This window comes from Microtus pennsylvanicus, chromosome 3 (genome assembly GCF_037038515.1).
Source record: "Microtus pennsylvanicus isolate mMicPen1 chromosome 3, mMicPen1.hap1, whole genome shotgun sequence".
NCBI classification, from domain to species: Eukaryota; Metazoa; Chordata; class Mammalia; order Rodentia; family Cricetidae; genus Microtus; species Microtus pennsylvanicus.
Genome location: NC_134581.1, coordinates 87,543,663 through 87,561,215, shown reverse-complemented (window position 1 = coordinate 87,561,215; position 17,553 = coordinate 87,543,663). Strand labels below are relative to the sequence as shown.

The window sequence follows — 17,553 nt, the reverse complement described above, 5'->3', positions numbered from 1 at the left end:
CAGGCATAGAGAACACCTACATACCGACGACTCATTGGGCATCCTTCATGAAATCTTAGGCTTTTGCTCTATTTGTATGCCAGAGTAATCAAAGAACAGTTAACATCCATAGGCTGTCTGAGAGAGCCCCTTTCTGTGAGACACCAGAGAGGTTTCTGCCCTGTGGAAAAGGCTATGGCGCTCTGCGTATGAGCTGCTTCCCTGAGACATTTAATGTGACTTTAAAAGATAGTCATACTGGAAAGGGACTGATGTGGTACTGGCTGGGCAGGCTGGGCTGGGCACTCCTCGGGCCCTGCTTTGCCTTCCTTTGAACAGATGAGCAGAGAGAGGGAAGTGAGCTAGGAGCTCTCTGTCTTAAGCGTTACAGGGGGGAGCAGACGGTAGACAGTCCACAGCAGTGGGTTGTACTAGAAGTACTTGTTTGATCAAGGCTTATTTTAAAAAAAAAAAGCCACCATGTTTTTCCCATGTATTTAACTTTGATTTGGATAGCTGCTTATGTTTGAATTTTATTTTCTTAACCAGTTCTCACTATCATGAAGAAGAGGGTATGGCAGAAGCACACTAGTACGTGGTTTTATAAGGCATGTTTACTTCAGGATTTAGCCAGTGTTATACAATTGAGAATTGATTTGCAGAAGCACACTAGTACGTGGTTTTATAAGGCATGTTTACTTCAGGATTTAGCCAGTGTTATACAATTGAGAATTGATTTGGGAGTATTTCTGCAAATGCATCTTGCTTGGACTGGAGAGTAGTAGCCATCCCATCTCCTGAGATCAGCCTCCAGTTGCCAGAAAAGTCGCTGGACATGGAATATAAAAATATATATATTCCTGGGAATCTTTTTAGATCTTCAGTGTATTTATTTTTCTCTTGAATTTTTCTTATTAGCCCCTCTTTTCATGGCATTTTTTTTTTGCCAGTAGAAATTTCTCCAGGAATGATTACACAACCACAGCAGCTGTGTATAAGCTGGTTTGGGAAATGAATGAACTTGCGTGATCTTGTGGTCAGTGAAGAATGCCTTAAGCAACTCACAGAGTGGAGGGTTTCTGCCCTGCTGTGGGCTGTAGCTCCTCTCCCTTCCTCTCTGCTTCTGCCGCCCTGGAATATGAACTCCAAGTGCTAAACTGTGCCTGAGAGGGTAAACAGTATGGTTTTCTGTCCGCAAGAATGATAGTGAGCTTTGTTGGGCATTGTTTTCCTCTCCTTGAAGGCATCCTCTGACTTCGTTCTCTATCTGAGAGGGCATAAAGGAATCGCTTGGTATTTGGGGAAAATGCTTAAAAAGTAATTTAGTGCCAAGGTCAAGGGAAGCCAATGTGCTCTTAATCTAATGGAATCTTTTTTTCTTATGATCACAATATTTTGCCGAATTGTGCCTTTAGAAATCATTTCATTGGCTGGAATTGAGAGAAAGAAATTCCACCTGACAGGGTTCTGTTTGCTTTTTCATTAATCCACTAAGTCTGACATATTAAACCAGGAATCTCATGACAGGTAACATTCCGCGCTTCTACATTCTTGGCTTCGGAATTCTCCAGGTTCAAATACTATTGTGTCCACATGACATATCAGAGGGATAGAACCTGATTTCAGGTCTCTATGCTGGGAACTATAAACCAGGCTGTGGTAGCATCTCTGAGGTGGTGGCTAGACCAACCTCCTTCCCCCTTCTGGGGCTCCTGTATCCCTGGGCCCTCTCTCCCTTCATTCCTTTCCAGGTCTGATTAGCAATCTGTCCTCCATAAGAGGGTTTTTACAGTTGTTTTTTCCCAACCCCTCCTCCCTGCCCTCTTCCTACCTCCTCCTTTACCTCCAGGTAAACTCGGGGGCCAGGACTCTTTTGAAAGCATAGAGAGCTACGATAGTTGTGACCGCCTCACCCAGTCGTGGAGCAGCCAGTCATCTTTCAACAGCCTGCAGCGTGTCCCCTCCTATGACAGCTTCGACTCTGAGGACTATCCCGCTGCCCTGCCCAACCACAAGCCCAAGGGCACCTTCAAGGACTATGTGCGTGACCGTGCTGACCTCAACAAGGACAAGCCTGTCATTCCTGCTGCTGCCCTGGCTGGCTACACAGGTAGGCACCCAGCCCCTGTCTAGGTGGCTATTTGCATGCTTCTGTGGGTCAGGTCAAAAGTGAGGCACAGAGACCCAAGGGCACCCTCTTTTCTTTCTGTACAGAGTAGCTGTCTCTCAAGGGTCTTCTGTCTCAAGCCATGCTGCTTGGGAAAACTGCTAATTTTTTGGAAGCCTATCTCAAGGGTTCATTTTTAAGAGTGGTAGAAAATTTAACTTGAACTTTTTCCATATCTGGGGAAGACGTGTAATGACTGGGAGTTTCTGGAAACTGCCTCATGGCTGGTATTGAGGGACTTTTGCTCTGGGAAGACCATTCCAGATATGAAACTAGAAGCTGGCATTTTTTAAACACTCGAGTTTAAAGGTCTGCATGCTGGAGAGTTTCACAGTGTGTTTATCATTGCAGTTTGCCTTCTGAATTTAGGAACAGTGTTCAAAACCATGTCCAGATCCCTAGGTCTGTACTGGATTTCCATAGTAGAACACATAAAACAACAACAACAGCAACAACTTAGCATTATGGTTGCTTTTCTTCCAGGAATGAAATCTATAGTTAAAATAGTGGTGATTTCTGAAAGATCCCGAAGAGAATGGACTTTGAGAGAATCTGGAAGTAGGGCAAGGTAGTTCACCATTCAGATGGACAGCGGTATATGTGTTACTTAACGCAGGAGCCTTGGAGTAGTTTGTCGGAGAGAAATCCAAGGAGTACTAAATAATAAATGTACTGAGCATCAGGGCCTTTCTGTAAGACTGCGGCGCTTTCAAGGCTTTGTTAGAGGGGAGCCTTGGCTAAGCATGGCCGTTCAGGTGTGCTTTCGCCGCTGTCTGCTTACACTGTCCTGCACCAGGACAGGTGTGGGCCCAGTGTGACTGGAAACAAGCAGCAGGCGTGGTATTGCTGTTGACATCCCTGTCCAAATCTACACGTGACCTAGGGTAGTCTTGGGCCTTTTTCTGAAATTTAACTGATCTTCAAGAACAAAATTCATAAATTTACAAAAACTGCTCCTCCTTCAAAGATCTAGAATATATTCTCTATATTGTCTTCCACGAAGACCCTGCATCAATAGTGTTCAAGAAATGTATTTATGATTGGGAGAGGTGCAAGGGCCATATGTTGAATCAGAAGCCACAGATACACTTAAAAATTTGTGTTCTTTTCTTTTTTGAAATGTCATCTTTTCTTGTTTGGAGGTGTTGGTAGGTGAGAGACTTGCTACGTTTCAAGAGCATCTTTTTCTAACTCCAGAGAGCAGATTTTGGGTGCATTTACTCATTTTCATCAAAGGTATTTGAGATTAGAAAAAGTACAAGTCTTTCAAGGTACAAGAATGGCAGATCCTGGAACTGGAACTAGACTGTCTCCAGCTGGATGTAGTGATGAGTGGGGAGGGAAGAAGGGCTGCTTCTAAGGGAAGAGAAAGACAAGGCCAGGATAGTGCTCAAATGATTGACAGTATTCTTGTTTGGATATTGTTCAGTAGACTTTTTCCTTCTCTCTCTCCCTTCCTTCCTCCTTCTCCACATGGGATGAGGGATTGAAACAGTCAATAAGTAGAAGAAATGGGAAAGTGATCCATCACTTAGCTTTCTCAAAGACTAAACTCTTTAAATTAAAACAGAATATATTTTTAAAGCATCTCCACATTTAGTTTCTGTTTCTCTACAATTGTGGATTTGACTTTTTCAGACTCAAATGGCGGTGAGAACAATAGCCCAGAAAACAGAAGTCCTCTGAGCCCCCTCCCAGCGCTAACACACTGTGTGATTTTAGGCAAATTTACCTTGTACCTTTTTCTACTTTCGTGAGTAGAACTGTTCACCCTTATCTTGACAGTAGCAGACGTGTGAAAATGCAGTTGAACCAAATCGATTAATTAAGTGGGTGCTAGACATTGTGCTAGAGACGGTGAGGAGAAAACTCTACTTGTAACAAGTTGATGATTTCAGCAAATGGGCACCCACTGGGTGTAGAGAAGACCCCCTCATGGGTGTTCTGTCTTGTTCAATCTACTCTAAATGTCTTTAGACTTGAACTAGAGTCTCTGGTTGCTGTGGTCCAAATAAAGCTTGAGATTTGTGAGGTATGCGTGAGCAGACCAAATTTTAGTGTCTTTTCCCATGGGGCCTGCCTTTGGGGAACGCTTCCTGCCTCCACCGCAGGTTCTCTGATCCTGTGGCTTTATGGCCCCTTCTCATTTCAGAAACAGGAATGGAACACGCCCCTGCCTTGTCTCTTACCTGAGGTGATGGCTATAGTTTCTACATATGGGTAACTGGCTTTATGCTGGAATGGTAGAATGAACTGACATTTGAAAAGTCTTTGAAAAGTGGAAATCACTGTGTAACTGTGAGCAATACTTTTTATCATGTTTATATATATAAAGTCACACTCATTTTTCTCCCTCTGGTTCTTTCCCTTTCCTGTCCTAAAATTCAGTTGCTGCTGCTTGTATGTGACCCACACTAGGGATGCTCAGACTTCTGCACCATGACTGCATGGCCTGCGCTACATGTATGTGCTTAGGTGCACCTAGCTGAGAAGAGGATGTAGTTTCTGCCCTAATCTAGGGGCTGAGGTTCCTGCCCGCATCATCTCCACAGGAATACATTCTCCTTCTTCCTGTGATATCTTAGCCTCTGCACTGTAAGTGTGGAAATCAGTTAGAAGCTGATTTTCACATTCTCTTGCTCAGTTACATTCTTCCTTCAAAGATAAGAAAATTGCATCAGCCTTCATTGGGCTCCCATGGCAACTTGTTAAATTAGGTCGAGATGTGGGGGCAGATAACATGGCTTGAAAGCCTGCCTGTTAGCTGAGTGAAGACTACATCAAATGCAGCGTTGGCTTCCGCCAGAATGTACCTCCTTTCCTTGCTGCTTACGGTTATCAAACTGATACAATCAGAAAGCTCCATTTTCTCTCGTTCATAGCTACATTCTGAACCCTTTCTAATTATAACAGTCAGAGAGCAACTAGCCCACTGTTTTCTGTGCCTTGTAGACCTCAGAAAATTGCTGAGCTCTCACTCTGGGCTTGCACGCTGGGAAAATCAATTCGTTATGATTTGGGCCCTTTCCTCCTATGTCTAGCACAATTCTAACATTCATTCATGTAATTAATAGGTTTGGGTATAGGCATCTTGATTTCAATTTCAATGTAGGGCTAAGACAATATACAGGATTATTAAATAGTAGTCTTCTTTCCTCTCTGTCCTTCTAGCCCCATTTTAGAGATGGTGAAACTGAGCACAAAGAACATGCTTTGTCCAAAGTCAGGTAATTTCATTCTGCAAGAAGGGAGCTCCTTAGTGAATCTTAAGTGCTGCATGTCTTGCTTGAATGCACCATCTGTTCTTCATGTTAAGGAACGGGAACACTCTGTGGGTGTCTTTATGTCCTTCACGCAGGGATTCAGACCCAGGTGCTTCTCATCACTAATTAACCCTTCGTCATACATGTGGTTGAGGGTATGGGGGAGGGGTAGAGCTGGTTTTGGCTTCAGTAGAGTTCCTGGCCTGTGAGTCACCATTATCGAACTTCATTTCATATTCCTAGTCACGGGCACAGATAAGGGCCCATTCCTCTCCCTGCTGCAGGTGATATTCAGCTGATCCGCTGGCAACCCATGTCTAGGTATGACATTGCCCACTAAGGTGTGATCGTGAAGAAAGGAAGTCTTTCAGGAAGAGCCTGGAAAAGCCTATGCCCAAAGCCATTCATTAATGATCATAAAAGAATGTTTCATATTCTCTCTCTCTCTCTCTCTCTCTCCCTCAATATCACACCAAAAGGAATCAGCCTTAGAAGAAAAGCAGCCCCATGTGTCTCCTTGTAGGTCCCCTTAAATTGCCTTTGGTGTGAATGAATTCTATTCTGCTCATTTCATAGACGACAGGAGGGTCAGTCTAAATTCAAAGAGTAAGAAAATCCCCAGTCTAGCCCAGAACCCCTGAGGTCTGATAGTCATTGAGTTTTAGGGTGCAGTAACTCAAAACTACTGATAAAATACATTTGAAAAACAACTTGACGACATAAGGAAGGCTGGCCAAGCCCCTCCGTTTAGGACATAGCCTGTGATTTTGGCATAATACCTGCACTCACAGTCTGCTGAAGAAAACCGAGTTATGAAGTCATCTGCATTTACTAGGGCACAAAATGATAACAGTGTTGGGAAACTTAGTGAGTCCAAGTCAGCAATGAGGGAAAGGGAGACGGGTTGCTGAGTTCATAATGTAGCACACATCTGTGTAGATTTCAGGTATTCATTCCAAACACGGGTTAGGGAAGGTGCTAGGATCTCGGAGACATAGGTCTCTCCATGCAAGCACTGCTGGGATAAGACATTGAGAGGTGGATAGCATTGACATAGGCCAACTTGTCGTAGTGGGAAGAGGTCCTGGTTGCCCACTGTAAGCATTGGCCACATTTCCAGAAGCCAGAGACGCTGGGGAGTGACTTCTCTGAGCTCCAAGTCTGGCAAGGCTGCAGGTAGCTCAAGGGCTTGCCAAAGCCAGCACCGTCGGAATGTGGAGTGTTTCTGGGCAGTGTCCACATGGGGAAGGAGGCTAGGAACAAGAAGGACAGAGACTGTTTCCCTTTTGATCTCTGTTCTCAGGAAAGCGAAAGGAATCACAGCCCCAAGACCTGCGGGATTCTTAGCCACTGTATAGCCTGATGGCAGGTCCCAGGGGCTCATGTTGGGCGGGTTTTAGTCTCAGTAGAGGCCTGGGTTAGTTAGCTGCTGTTAAGTTATAGGTCAATGGAGAATTACTTTGAAGTACCAGGGAGGAAAATTCCCAGGAAAAAAACTGAACTGGGTGTTAGGAAAGCAGGTCTCTGCAGCTGCCTCATGGCTTCTGCTTCTTAACTGCTTAGTGCGGTGACCGTTAATCATTTTCCACCAGTAGAATTCCTATGGTTGGAGGGTTTGGCCACATGGTTGTTAACTTTTTGTTTCTGAATGTCTTCTGAGTTTATGGGAAGAGGGATTCCTTACTGTTGCTTGTAGTTTTGAAAGCTGGGGTTGGCTGAGTTTCCTCAAAGCATTGGGCCAGAACTGTATACGCTGCCCTTGGAGTGGCTTTGGAGTCTGTCTGAACTGCTGGCACATTCACGCCTCTCTGAGAATTGCTTGCACTCTGGATAACAGGCTGACTCTTCTGTTTCAGGAACAGCTCCCCTGTCTGACTCTGAGAAGTCTCTGAGTCTCACAATTTGGGGCTCACTGTTTCTTTAACAAACTCTCACTATGCATGATGGAATTGGGCGGTGTCTGCTTGGGAATTCCATGCTGACTCTAGTGTGAAGCTCCACCTTTTTTGCCTTTGAAGCAGGATGTTTCCATTGAGCAGAGTGTAGCCGACATGCTGTGAGACATTAACACAAGTCCTGGCTGCCTTTAAGCAATGATTTTGGAAAGTACCTACGGCCTCTGACACGTCCTAGATTCTCTGACTCTGTCCTGTGGCGTCTCCTTTTCTCTGCGGTGCCCTTCTGTCCTGGTTGTGGAGAAACTGCTCCTTACCACAGAAACTCAAGTCCAAAAAAAATCACCCCTGTTCCTATGTGCGCCCACACTCCCCAAGTGAGATTTACCTGATGCCATGGCTTCAGTGACATCAGCATCCCGTCTGCCATTCAAAAGTGCCTTCACAGTGAAGTCCAGACCAGTGAGAGGGTGGCCACTGCCCAGCTGTGGGGCGTTGGGACATTTCACAATTCTGTGTCCCATTTGTTTTGTATCTGGAAGACGGTAGTAATAATGGATCCTGTCTCGTAGGCAAGTGAGAATTAGTGAGTTCATGGAACCATGCAGAAGAGTGATAGCTACCCAGGAAGTAAGCCCGGAGTGACAGCTCATTCCTATCCCATATTAATCTCTCGCCCTTTCGTCTTTGCAGTATAATTCTAGTTCTTTGAGGTCAGGAGATATATTTCACTTATGGAATTCCAGTAATTGCTGACAGTATCACGAGACAAAGTAAGACCTTAAATGTTAGTTGGGCCCCATCTGATCTGCAGCCCAGGCTGCTGAGTGTGTTAAGCACCTACTATGTCCCGGGCTCTTCCATATAGTAACATTTGCTAACTTTTCACAAAAGGCGTACACGGGAGCTTCTGTTTTTCTCATTGTACAAGTGTGGGATTGATTTTGAGGGGGAGGGGAATGTCTAGACCAAAGCCACAGAGCACATAGGATGCTCTCAGAATTTTCATATTGTCTAGCTAGCTAGCAACTAAGAAAATATCCAAAGTAGCAAGAAGCAGCTAGAGATGGTTAGCTATGCAAGCAATGTGTGTGGGAGCATCTCCGGAGGAGCAGAGGAGGAGTCAGGGGAGCCTCCAGAACAAGCTGTGGGCCTGGACGGAGGAGTTTTAGGTAGGAAGTGGCTCTGCTCTGTCTGCATCTCAGCCTCTGAAATGGTTCAGCCAAGCCGGCAGGGAGTCTTTTGGTCGCAGCTGCCCAGTGGAAAGACCTCTGTGTATTACAGTTCTGGGCCTGCATGTCCCTTGCTATGCTCTGACCCTGACCTTTGGACATGGTAGAGGAGGTCTGTTGTATCCCCTGTGGCAGGACACCTAAGCGATTAGTGTGATAGCCGTATTGGACTTGACCCACAAGAGTGGCATCTCAAGAAGCTAGCATCGCTTTTCTGTCTGGCCCAGGGTCATGTGCCTCCATGTTCACAGTGGCACGATGGGCTTTGGGGTTCTGAGCATGATGTTGGCTCTAATGAACCCAGTGGTGTGACTCACATCTGCCTGACAGATAAAGAGAGTGAAAGTTCTCCTAGGATGACTGAATTCGAAAGTTTAGACTCTGAGAGGAGGGTAGGACCCAAGGTGTTTAGAGGCTGGCAGGACATAAGCCATGTGGAGGAGTTTGACATTCGGAGTGGGTGGAGCAGTTTCTTGGGAAGGCCTCTCTGGGCTCCTTCTCTGGCCCCAGTTCTTCAAAGGCGTAGGCAGGACACTTTCAGCTTACTGCATTATGGTGAGCTAAGAGGGTTTTAGCTCGCGCTGCTGTTAATATTCCGTTTCATGTTCTAGTTGAGCTACAACACCCTGCACTTGAAGCATGTTCGGAAATTAGTTGCTGGCCGAGGGCTTATAAGAGCTAGAACACACGAGTGCTCACTTAGGGTCTAATGCCTTCCCAAGAGTTACAGCAGGCCAGACTGGCAACGTTCTTCATGTGGAAGATGCAGGGTAACCTCTCCCCCAGAGTTAAATCAGTCCCAGAGGGGGACTTCAGAGTTACTCTTCAAGTCTGGAGGCCCGGGCTCATACCCCTAAGCATTCAACCCGTCTTTCTTCCGTTGCTTACCTAGGTTCCCAGAGCAAGGTGTTTGCTTTAAAGTGTTTATATAGGTTAAGAAAAAAACTGTCTGTTGGTTTAGAACACAGTTCTTTTCCTAGCACCGATCTTACCCTGAGCCCTCTCTGGTAGCTTCTTAAAAGGCCAGTTCCCTAGAAAACACTGGGAGGAAAAGGCTATAAGGAAACCCACTTCCTGACTTGAGGCTCACTGACTGGCTGTGCAAGCTCACGTGCAAGTAGGCTGCATGGCCTTGACAGCTCTGTGGTGAGCTTAGAGGTAAGAGGTGGCTGCGTCGAAATCAGCAGTTTCCAGCCTGTGGGGCGCGACCCCCCAGGGGTCGCATGTCAAGTATTTACGTTATGATTCATAACAGTACCAAAATTACCCGTATGAAGTAGCAACGGAGTAAGTTAATGATTGGGGTTCGCCACCCATGAGAAGCTGTATCAAGCTGTTCAAATCTACTAAATAGCTTTAGGAAGGTTGAGAACCACTGATCTAAATGGAGGTAGCCCCTTTAAGAGAACAGCGCAGTCCTGTGCCACCTGCTGCTGCCCCCACTTGGGGACACTTGAACACCTGCAGGTGTACAGAGCAGGCATTACAAATGTGTAACTGCCTTCTCAAGCCCACGGCAGACAGCCCAGTGAGTCTCACTGAAACCTATGCCAGGTGGGGAAGCCCAGCTTCCCAGTCGCTGCCCATTGCACTTGGTGGCCAGCTTGCCTAGGCCTTGGTGGCTAGACAGGGTGCTCCACTTCCCAGTGAGTGTTGGTGGACCGTGTTTGTGGGAACACTAGGTTAAGGTGGCAGGGGCTTAGGCTAGAGCATGAATGATTAGGGAAGAAGCCCAATGTGGGAAAGAGGATCTTAGTCTGTGTGCGACCCAGCTTTCCCCACGCCGGAATGGCTTGTATGTAATATTTTCACTTGCAAAGCAGTTCGCTCTGCCGCCTCTTCTGGTGTGTACCAATTTTTAATTAGAGGAAGGGTTTCAATCTCATCCTGAACTTAAAAAAAAAAAAAAACTTCAGTGGTTATTCTGTTAAAGTATTTTAAAAATTGTATTTATATGATTGACTTTAAAAGAAATACAGAGTTTCTGCTTTTTCAAAGTTGCCGCATGAAAGGTTGATTTCATTCATGGAAGCATTGTTAAACTTTATCCTGGAAGTTTACAGTTATTTCTTTGAAAATCCTGTTTTGACAAATACCTTTTCTGCTGTCTTATACTTTTCTGTATGATCCCAGTGTTGTTTCCTATTCTTCCCAGTTTGCTCCATTCTGAGGCTGATTCCTTAATGAACTTGCTCTCTTCCTTACTCCCCCCATGTCTCTCTAATAAAGGCTTGATTTATATATCTGTAAGTTAAAGGCAAGCAGGAATTTCTGTTTCCATTTTAAGAACAGGAAAACAAGGCCCAGAGAGTTTGTTTTGCATCAGATTCCATTTGAATCAGGAAGAAGTAAAATCAAAGCTCTGTAGGGGTCACTCCCTATGGAGGCTTCCCTAGAGGTGGTGTGCATATATACATATATATATCATATTTAATATAGATTACATGATTTATGTGTGTATGTGTGTTTTTCTAGGATGCTGTCACGTCTCAGTCCTTCATTGCCTGCCATATAACATTTTTTAAAAGTTTTTTGAAATACTCCCTCTATGGGAGTGGCAGTGTGTATATGTGGGGGTGGGGTGGGGCACAGACATGATAGTCCTGAACTGGACACTCAAAATCTGTTTGAGAACGGTTTTCCAACTCTTTTCCATTGTTAGATGCTGGTTATCTCAGCAATAAATTGATGCAGGTCTCTGGATTCTTTTTCATCGTTGTGCTTATCAAATATAGCGTTAATGGTCTCTTCGAGCTTGTATTCTGATCACTACTCTTGAGTTCCTAGGCGTCAACAGGAACATATTTATAGAGTATAGGATATTAGGGACTTCAGACCATGGCATTTTAGGCAGGCTGTAAAATATACTGTACTCGGGTCTTGTTAGAAGTGAGGTGGGACAGGACCGTGGTACCAGGAAGGTGTAGCTGAAACAGGCGGCGACAGCTCTAGGCATAAAACTGAATTGGAGTATCGAATCATCTTTGCTCTTTCCTTTCAACATTCTTTCCTGGCCTATAGTGCCAAACCAGAGAGCAATATCATCCTGAAACAGAGCCTTGTGCAGTTCAGTCTGCAGCCTAGTGCAGCCTCTGATCACAGCAAGAATCTGTTGCATGATCTCTAAATAACTGGCTCCTGAGCCCCATGATTGAATGGAAACAGTAAGCTTCTGGTGTTATCTGTGACTTAGAAGGGTGTATGAGACTCTGGCGTCACGCACCCTACCTCGGAGACAGGTGCTCCTTGCGGGTATAAAAAGGGAGGGTGTGCTGAGCAGACGGGTCATTTCCGGACTCCGGTATTCTGTTTTTGCTGTCACCGTTGGCTGTGGGCAGAGACACCTGGCTGGAAGGGAGGGGCCAGCCAGGCTTTCTTCGCTGTTTTAGGGCCACCTGGCAAATATGTGCTCTCAGGGTAGAGTCAGCCCCGATGCAAGGGTGATCAACCATGAGAGTTTCATAGGTTAAAATAAATATGCCATCCTACCCACACTGAGGTATTCAATTTGAATTTCAGAGTAGAACTAAAGGACTTCAACTTCTTAGAGCAGCATGAACCCCCTAAGGACAAGAGGTGCGGTTGCTTTATTTTAGGAGCATGTTGATGCAACATAACTGGGTGTCACCCATATTTTGGTCCTAAATATATTTTAATAGAGAGAGGCCTTTAGGTACCTTTAAAACCTGTATGCTTTGCTCGCCTCTCTCTCTCTCTCTCCCTCCCCCTCCCTTGCCTTCCCTCTCTCCTCCTTCTCCTTCCTTCTTTCCTTCCTCCCTCCTTCCCTCCCTTCTTCCTTCTTTCCTTCCTTCTTTTTTCCTGAGGACAGTGGTGTTGGTAAAGCCACCCATTAAATGCTGATGTACCACAAACGTAAGGAAACAAAACTGGAGGCATTTGATGAAACACATTACTAGAGTTGATGGCTGGGAGGTGTGTGCTGATGAGGTGCTGTCCTAGACTTCAGAACTGGATATTTTTCAATGAGGAGAGAGAGGTGGACCCTGAGCAAACCATCAAGTCTTGGTGTTAGGAACCGTAGTGTAAGATAGGCCGGTGGCTCAGTTGGTAAAGTGCTTGCTTCCCAAAAAGGAAGAACTGAGTTTGATCCCTACCTAGATAGCACCTACCTAAAAACCATGGCCTGTTGATACACATTTGAAATATCAGTGCTGGGGAGGAGAAGACAGGATGAACCATGGAGCTCTCTGGCCTAGTCTAGCCTACTGGGTGAGCCTTCGACCAGTGCAGACTCTGTCTCCAAGGAAATGGATGGCTTCACTGAGTGTGCTCCCTGAGGTTGTCTCCTACCCTCCACGTATGCATGCACACACATGTGCAACATCCTCCACACACATAAAAAAATCACAGTGACAATATTAGCAGTCTGCCAGGACAACAGCTGTCTAATGTTGACTTCATCTGTATGAACTCCACTGTATGTTAGCCTAGGGCACGGGTGGTAGCCGTGAACTATGGTTGAAGGGGGAATGAGGAAAGGGCAGAAGAAGCTGAAGTTCAGTCCTCCTCCCCTTTGCCAGCTTTGAGGTCCCTGCCGTGGGCAGGTAGTTTGCAGACCTAGAGAACAAAAGGAATGACAATGACACTCAGCTTCTCAGAGGATGGGGCAGGGAGAGTGTAAGTTTTAGGACAACTTCAGTGAGAGCCTTTTTCAAAGGACACACACACATACATAAGTAGATAAGTAAGTGCATAGTTGAGGCCATGGCTCAGTCTTAGCAAACTTGCCTAGCATGTGCAGGGGCCTAAGCTTAGTTCTCAATTCTATAAACAGCAATAGCTGAAAACAAACAGCAAATCTCAACCACACAAGCCAGACACATGTGTGCGCATGTGCACAGGCCCATACATTAATAAAGTGTACTTCTAGCTTACTTCTGTTGTTATCTTCAGAGTCCATGACCAAAGAGCAGGTGACATCAGTAACTAGTCCTCGACATAGGCGGCAGGCCTTGCTGTTCCTGGATAATGACAAGGTAATCAAATAGGACTCAAATGAACAGGAATTTATGTGAAGCTGCTTCTGTTTTGTGGCCTCTCTAGGGTCCCCTGAAGGGCAGCATGCTTGGTGTTCTTTGTCCACTTGCCCAGGCCCCTCCATGTGCTTCTTCCAAGTCTGGATCTTGCTTTGCAAATCAGGGCTGCCAACATTGTATAAGACTTTTCCTCTCGTCTTGAGACTGAGAAGGAAAAGCAGTTAGAGGAAATTCCCTAACTTGGGTGGCTGGAAGAGGGCAGAACAGGGGGTATGAAGTCAACCTAGGAGATGGGAGCATGATGGGAGCCGGGCTGTGGGTTTGTGTGTGTGCCGGACTCCTTCATTCCCCGCCTTGGAACCTCCTTCTAACAGGGACCCCTCTGTTGTTGTGGCTCTGAGCTCCACGGAAGCAACATACTTTCCCAGTGATGCCACTGGATTCCTGATGTGTGACACCGCGGGGCAGCATGGTGAAGGGTGCCGTTGACTGCCTTGGGGCCCCAGACAGGCCTGCCATTGTGAGTCACATTTAACATGTGAGCTCCCTTTCCCATGACTGGCACTATTCTTAGTACCCGTTTCTGCTCTGGGGGACAGAGGTTCGCTGGGGCTACCATCCATTTGGGGAGGTGGTTGGAGCTGGGATCGGGAGGAGAAGGTGAAGGGAAAATCGAGGAGGCTTTGAAATTTCAGAGCATGCTGGAGCAAGGGCAAAGGATGGAGTCTGGAAGCTGAAGGTGTGAACAGGTCTATGCTAAGCAGCCCAGAAATGTCCTCAGGAGACCTGTAGCAGGGACTGCAAGTCTCATTCATGAATCTGGGGCGTGGACTTGGATGCAATGCGGCTGGCAGATATGCAGAGCCAGTAAGCATTGTAACCCCAGAACTGCCTTTATGTTTGCGCCTCCTCGTGAACCCAGTTTCCCCTCCAGAAGTGAAGTGAACTAGGCTGATGCATTGCTGTAGAAACGAGGTCCTTGTGGCACCATTGAGAGATGAGAAAACCGTGAAGCCACGGCTCTGTGACCTTCCTCGTTCTGTTGCTCTCTCCAGCAGAGGGGCGATGTGTAGAAGTCAGTGAAATAGCACCCGAGGGGAAGTGTAGTTTTAAGAATTGTCTCATTAGGTACAACAGTGTAAGTTCTTATCCCCCTCTTTTGAATGGGTAGGGGAGGAGTCTTGCTACTAGACCAGGGTAGCCTTGAACTCTCACTTGTCCTGATTCTGCCTCCTGAGTGCCAGGCTCACATACAGGTGTGTGCTAGCACACCTAAATACCTGTGGGCTGTCAGAAGGCATGCATCATCTAACCTGGGTTTTCTGCAAGAATCCCAGGAATGAGGCTTGAGCTGACATCTCTGCTCTCTCAGCCGTCTTATTATGGAACCAGAGACATTTCTTTCCATCCAAGTGCCTCCCTCTCCTTAGGCACCTGTGTGCATCCCTTCTTTTTGGTGGATATGGAATAAAAGACCTCAAGAGCAGGCGATCCTAGGACTCGGGTTACCAGTGCCCAGAATTCACATTTTTGTGTTCCCTCTGAACATAGGAAAACTCACAGTGAGAAAAGAAATCTTCTCCAGCCAGGATTCCCATGTCCCCAGCCATATTCAGCCATCAGTGGGGGGATGCGCATAAGCTGTATTAGGGAGCACTTTGGCGTTGAAATTTAGGTAAAACTGCAGGAAAATAGCTGCTTCTGTTCCCTGGGCTGGTACTGATTATATGATCTGAAGTCCCCTTTTCTGTTCCGGCCTCAAGGGGAGGGACTTTGCTGTACTCCCGAGCCTTCCTCTCTAGGACCTGCAGATGCTTGCTAGGCCCTGTCAATGACTAGGATCTGCCTAGGTCTTTCCATCTCTCCATCCCTCTCCTCAGCTTGATATCCAGCTTCTCTCTGAGAGATTTTTTAAGATACTGTGAGAGAGATTCTACTACTGTATAACTTAGCCCCTGCAGGGCCCTGAAAGGGCTGGCAACATCTCTTATTGGGGTGTGTACACAAGTTTGTAGGTGGGGTGTCTCTCAAGAGTTCTGTGACTGCGGTGAGAGACCAGGAAGGTGGCTCCTGGAAGCCAGATCCATTTAGCGCTTGGGTCACTGCAACAGGACAGTCAGTTTAGTTAGGTCCATGGCTTTTGGTTTGGACAACGTATTGAAGAATCTGAGGTCTTGACCTAGGCCTTCTATTTCTCATCTGCAAGCTAGATACCCATCCTGTACATTCGGTTTTCTTTCTGCTGAAAAGTAATAGAAACCAGCAGACTAATGGCAGCGGCTAGAGCCACCGAGTATTCAAAAGCAGACGGTAAAGCATAGCCATGTCCGTGTTGTGCAAGCTGCAGTGAACTGCGTGGCTCCCCTTAGTGTTTTTTTTTAGGCGTTTTCTTGTATCTGAGGTCTGTAGTGGTGATGCCCAGTAATCAAAGAACTCTGATGTCAGCTTTTCTGTATCCGTCTCTCGGGAATGCTAGTGGTTGTGTAGGATGACTGAGCATCACCAGGGAACTTAGAATTGACATCAGGACTATTATAGTCCATTTCTCAAGAGCAGTTTGCTTTCTTAGCTTCTAGGCCACTGAGAAGGGCTTCTCAGTGGGTCTCTCATTCGCCATGTTTATCTTCCAGTGGCTGCTGACTTAGCTCGACTCCCAAGGAATCTGAGCATGTATCTGAGTCGTATACTATGTGGATTTTTACCAGCAGGTAGATGTGGAGTGGGTGAAGGTTTACAGCACTCTGGCTTGTTTCTTTAGATAATTCATTTGCTTGGAAGGCAATGCTGAATGCTTTCATTCCTAGCCATGTATCTTGCAAGATGGCCGAAGCTATGTTCTCAGTGTGGTGAGGAAGAGCTGGTTCATTTAGCACATGCAGCTTGTGTGTGCTAAGGAGAGAAACTGAGCTCCTTCCATTACACCTGTTGGGGTCTGGCCCTACATGCTTTCTTCTGTACTGTTGAGAAAGGCTGTCCTGGTATTGAATCTGACTTTGGAGCAAAGTCACGTCAGTCTCCTGAGTACCAGTAGCTTAGAAACAAAAGGGCTGCCTGAGCCCCACTCTCGGCCAATGTGGGGCAGCTGTCTCTGAGCAGACCTTGAAGGAGTATAAGATAGAAGAGGTGAGCCTCCTAGGGCATAAAGCACTTTCCTTTTTTGATGGAGACAATTCTAAAGTCTGTTTCCTGATGATTTTGAGTTTATTTTGGAGTAGACACATTCAAAAAATTTAAGTTTGGGTATTAGAATATTAATGTCATAAAGTGCAGTATAGATATTTTAGGTATTGACAGTTAAACCTATAATTTTCTGTCTAGCCATACCGATACATTAGTTAGGATTAACTTATTCTCATTTCATAATAGAAAAATAACCTAAATTTTTCTATAAGAGATTTTTGACTGTTAGGGTACACTAGGCCTTCTAGAGTTAGATGGGGGAAGGGGCACAATGAGAGCTGAACCTATGAAGGGAAACCCTGTAAACAATACAGGGCCGTCCTCATCTGACCTCTGAGGATCCCCTGGGTGGCAAGCTAATTCCTCACGTGGTGGCAATGCATTCCTTTCTTAGTCCTGGCCAGGAAGTAGCAGGGGTGGAGCAATGGCAGAGAAAACCATCAGGACTGAAGCACACCAAGTGCCTGTTTCTTGTGAGAGGATGCAAAATAAACATAGAGACCGATCCTTCTTCGTCTCAGGGCAGGGCCAGAAGCCCCTCCTCTGGAAAAATGCCTCTGAGCTTTGACTTCTGCCTGGCCCTGGCAAAGACTTTTCTTTCTTCTAAGTCAAATGTAACGCCTTAGTGTTTAAAGGCACATAAAATACTCCCTGCCAGACGGGGTGGTGCACACCTTTAGAAATAGCACCAAGGAGGCAGAGGTCAGTCTTGTCTACATAACAAGTTACAGGCCAGCCAGGGGTACATAGTGAGTACCTCTATGAAGCCAAATAAATCAACAGGCAGTAAAGATTATACCTCCTTAGAAAATCTTTGAAGACAGACTATATTTTCTTCCC

General features: G+C 46.0%; 1 protein-coding gene across 3 annotated transcripts in view; it reads left to right on the top strand.

The window, feature by feature from the left end:
* Positions 1-17,553, top strand: part of Ets1 (ETS proto-oncogene 1, transcription factor) — a 122,853-nt gene that overhangs the window by 99,677 nt on the left and 5,623 nt on the right. For 2 of the 3 annotated variants that reach the window (XM_075966418.1, XM_075966419.1), the window contains one exon: positions 1,829-2,089. The exons of the other annotated variant lie outside the window; for it this stretch is intronic. In XM_075966418.1, the coding sequence (XP_075822533.1) occupies positions 1,829-2,089 (261 nt within the window). The remainder of the gene's footprint in view (positions 1-1,828; positions 2,090-17,553) is intronic. 3 annotated transcript variants of the gene reach the window in all.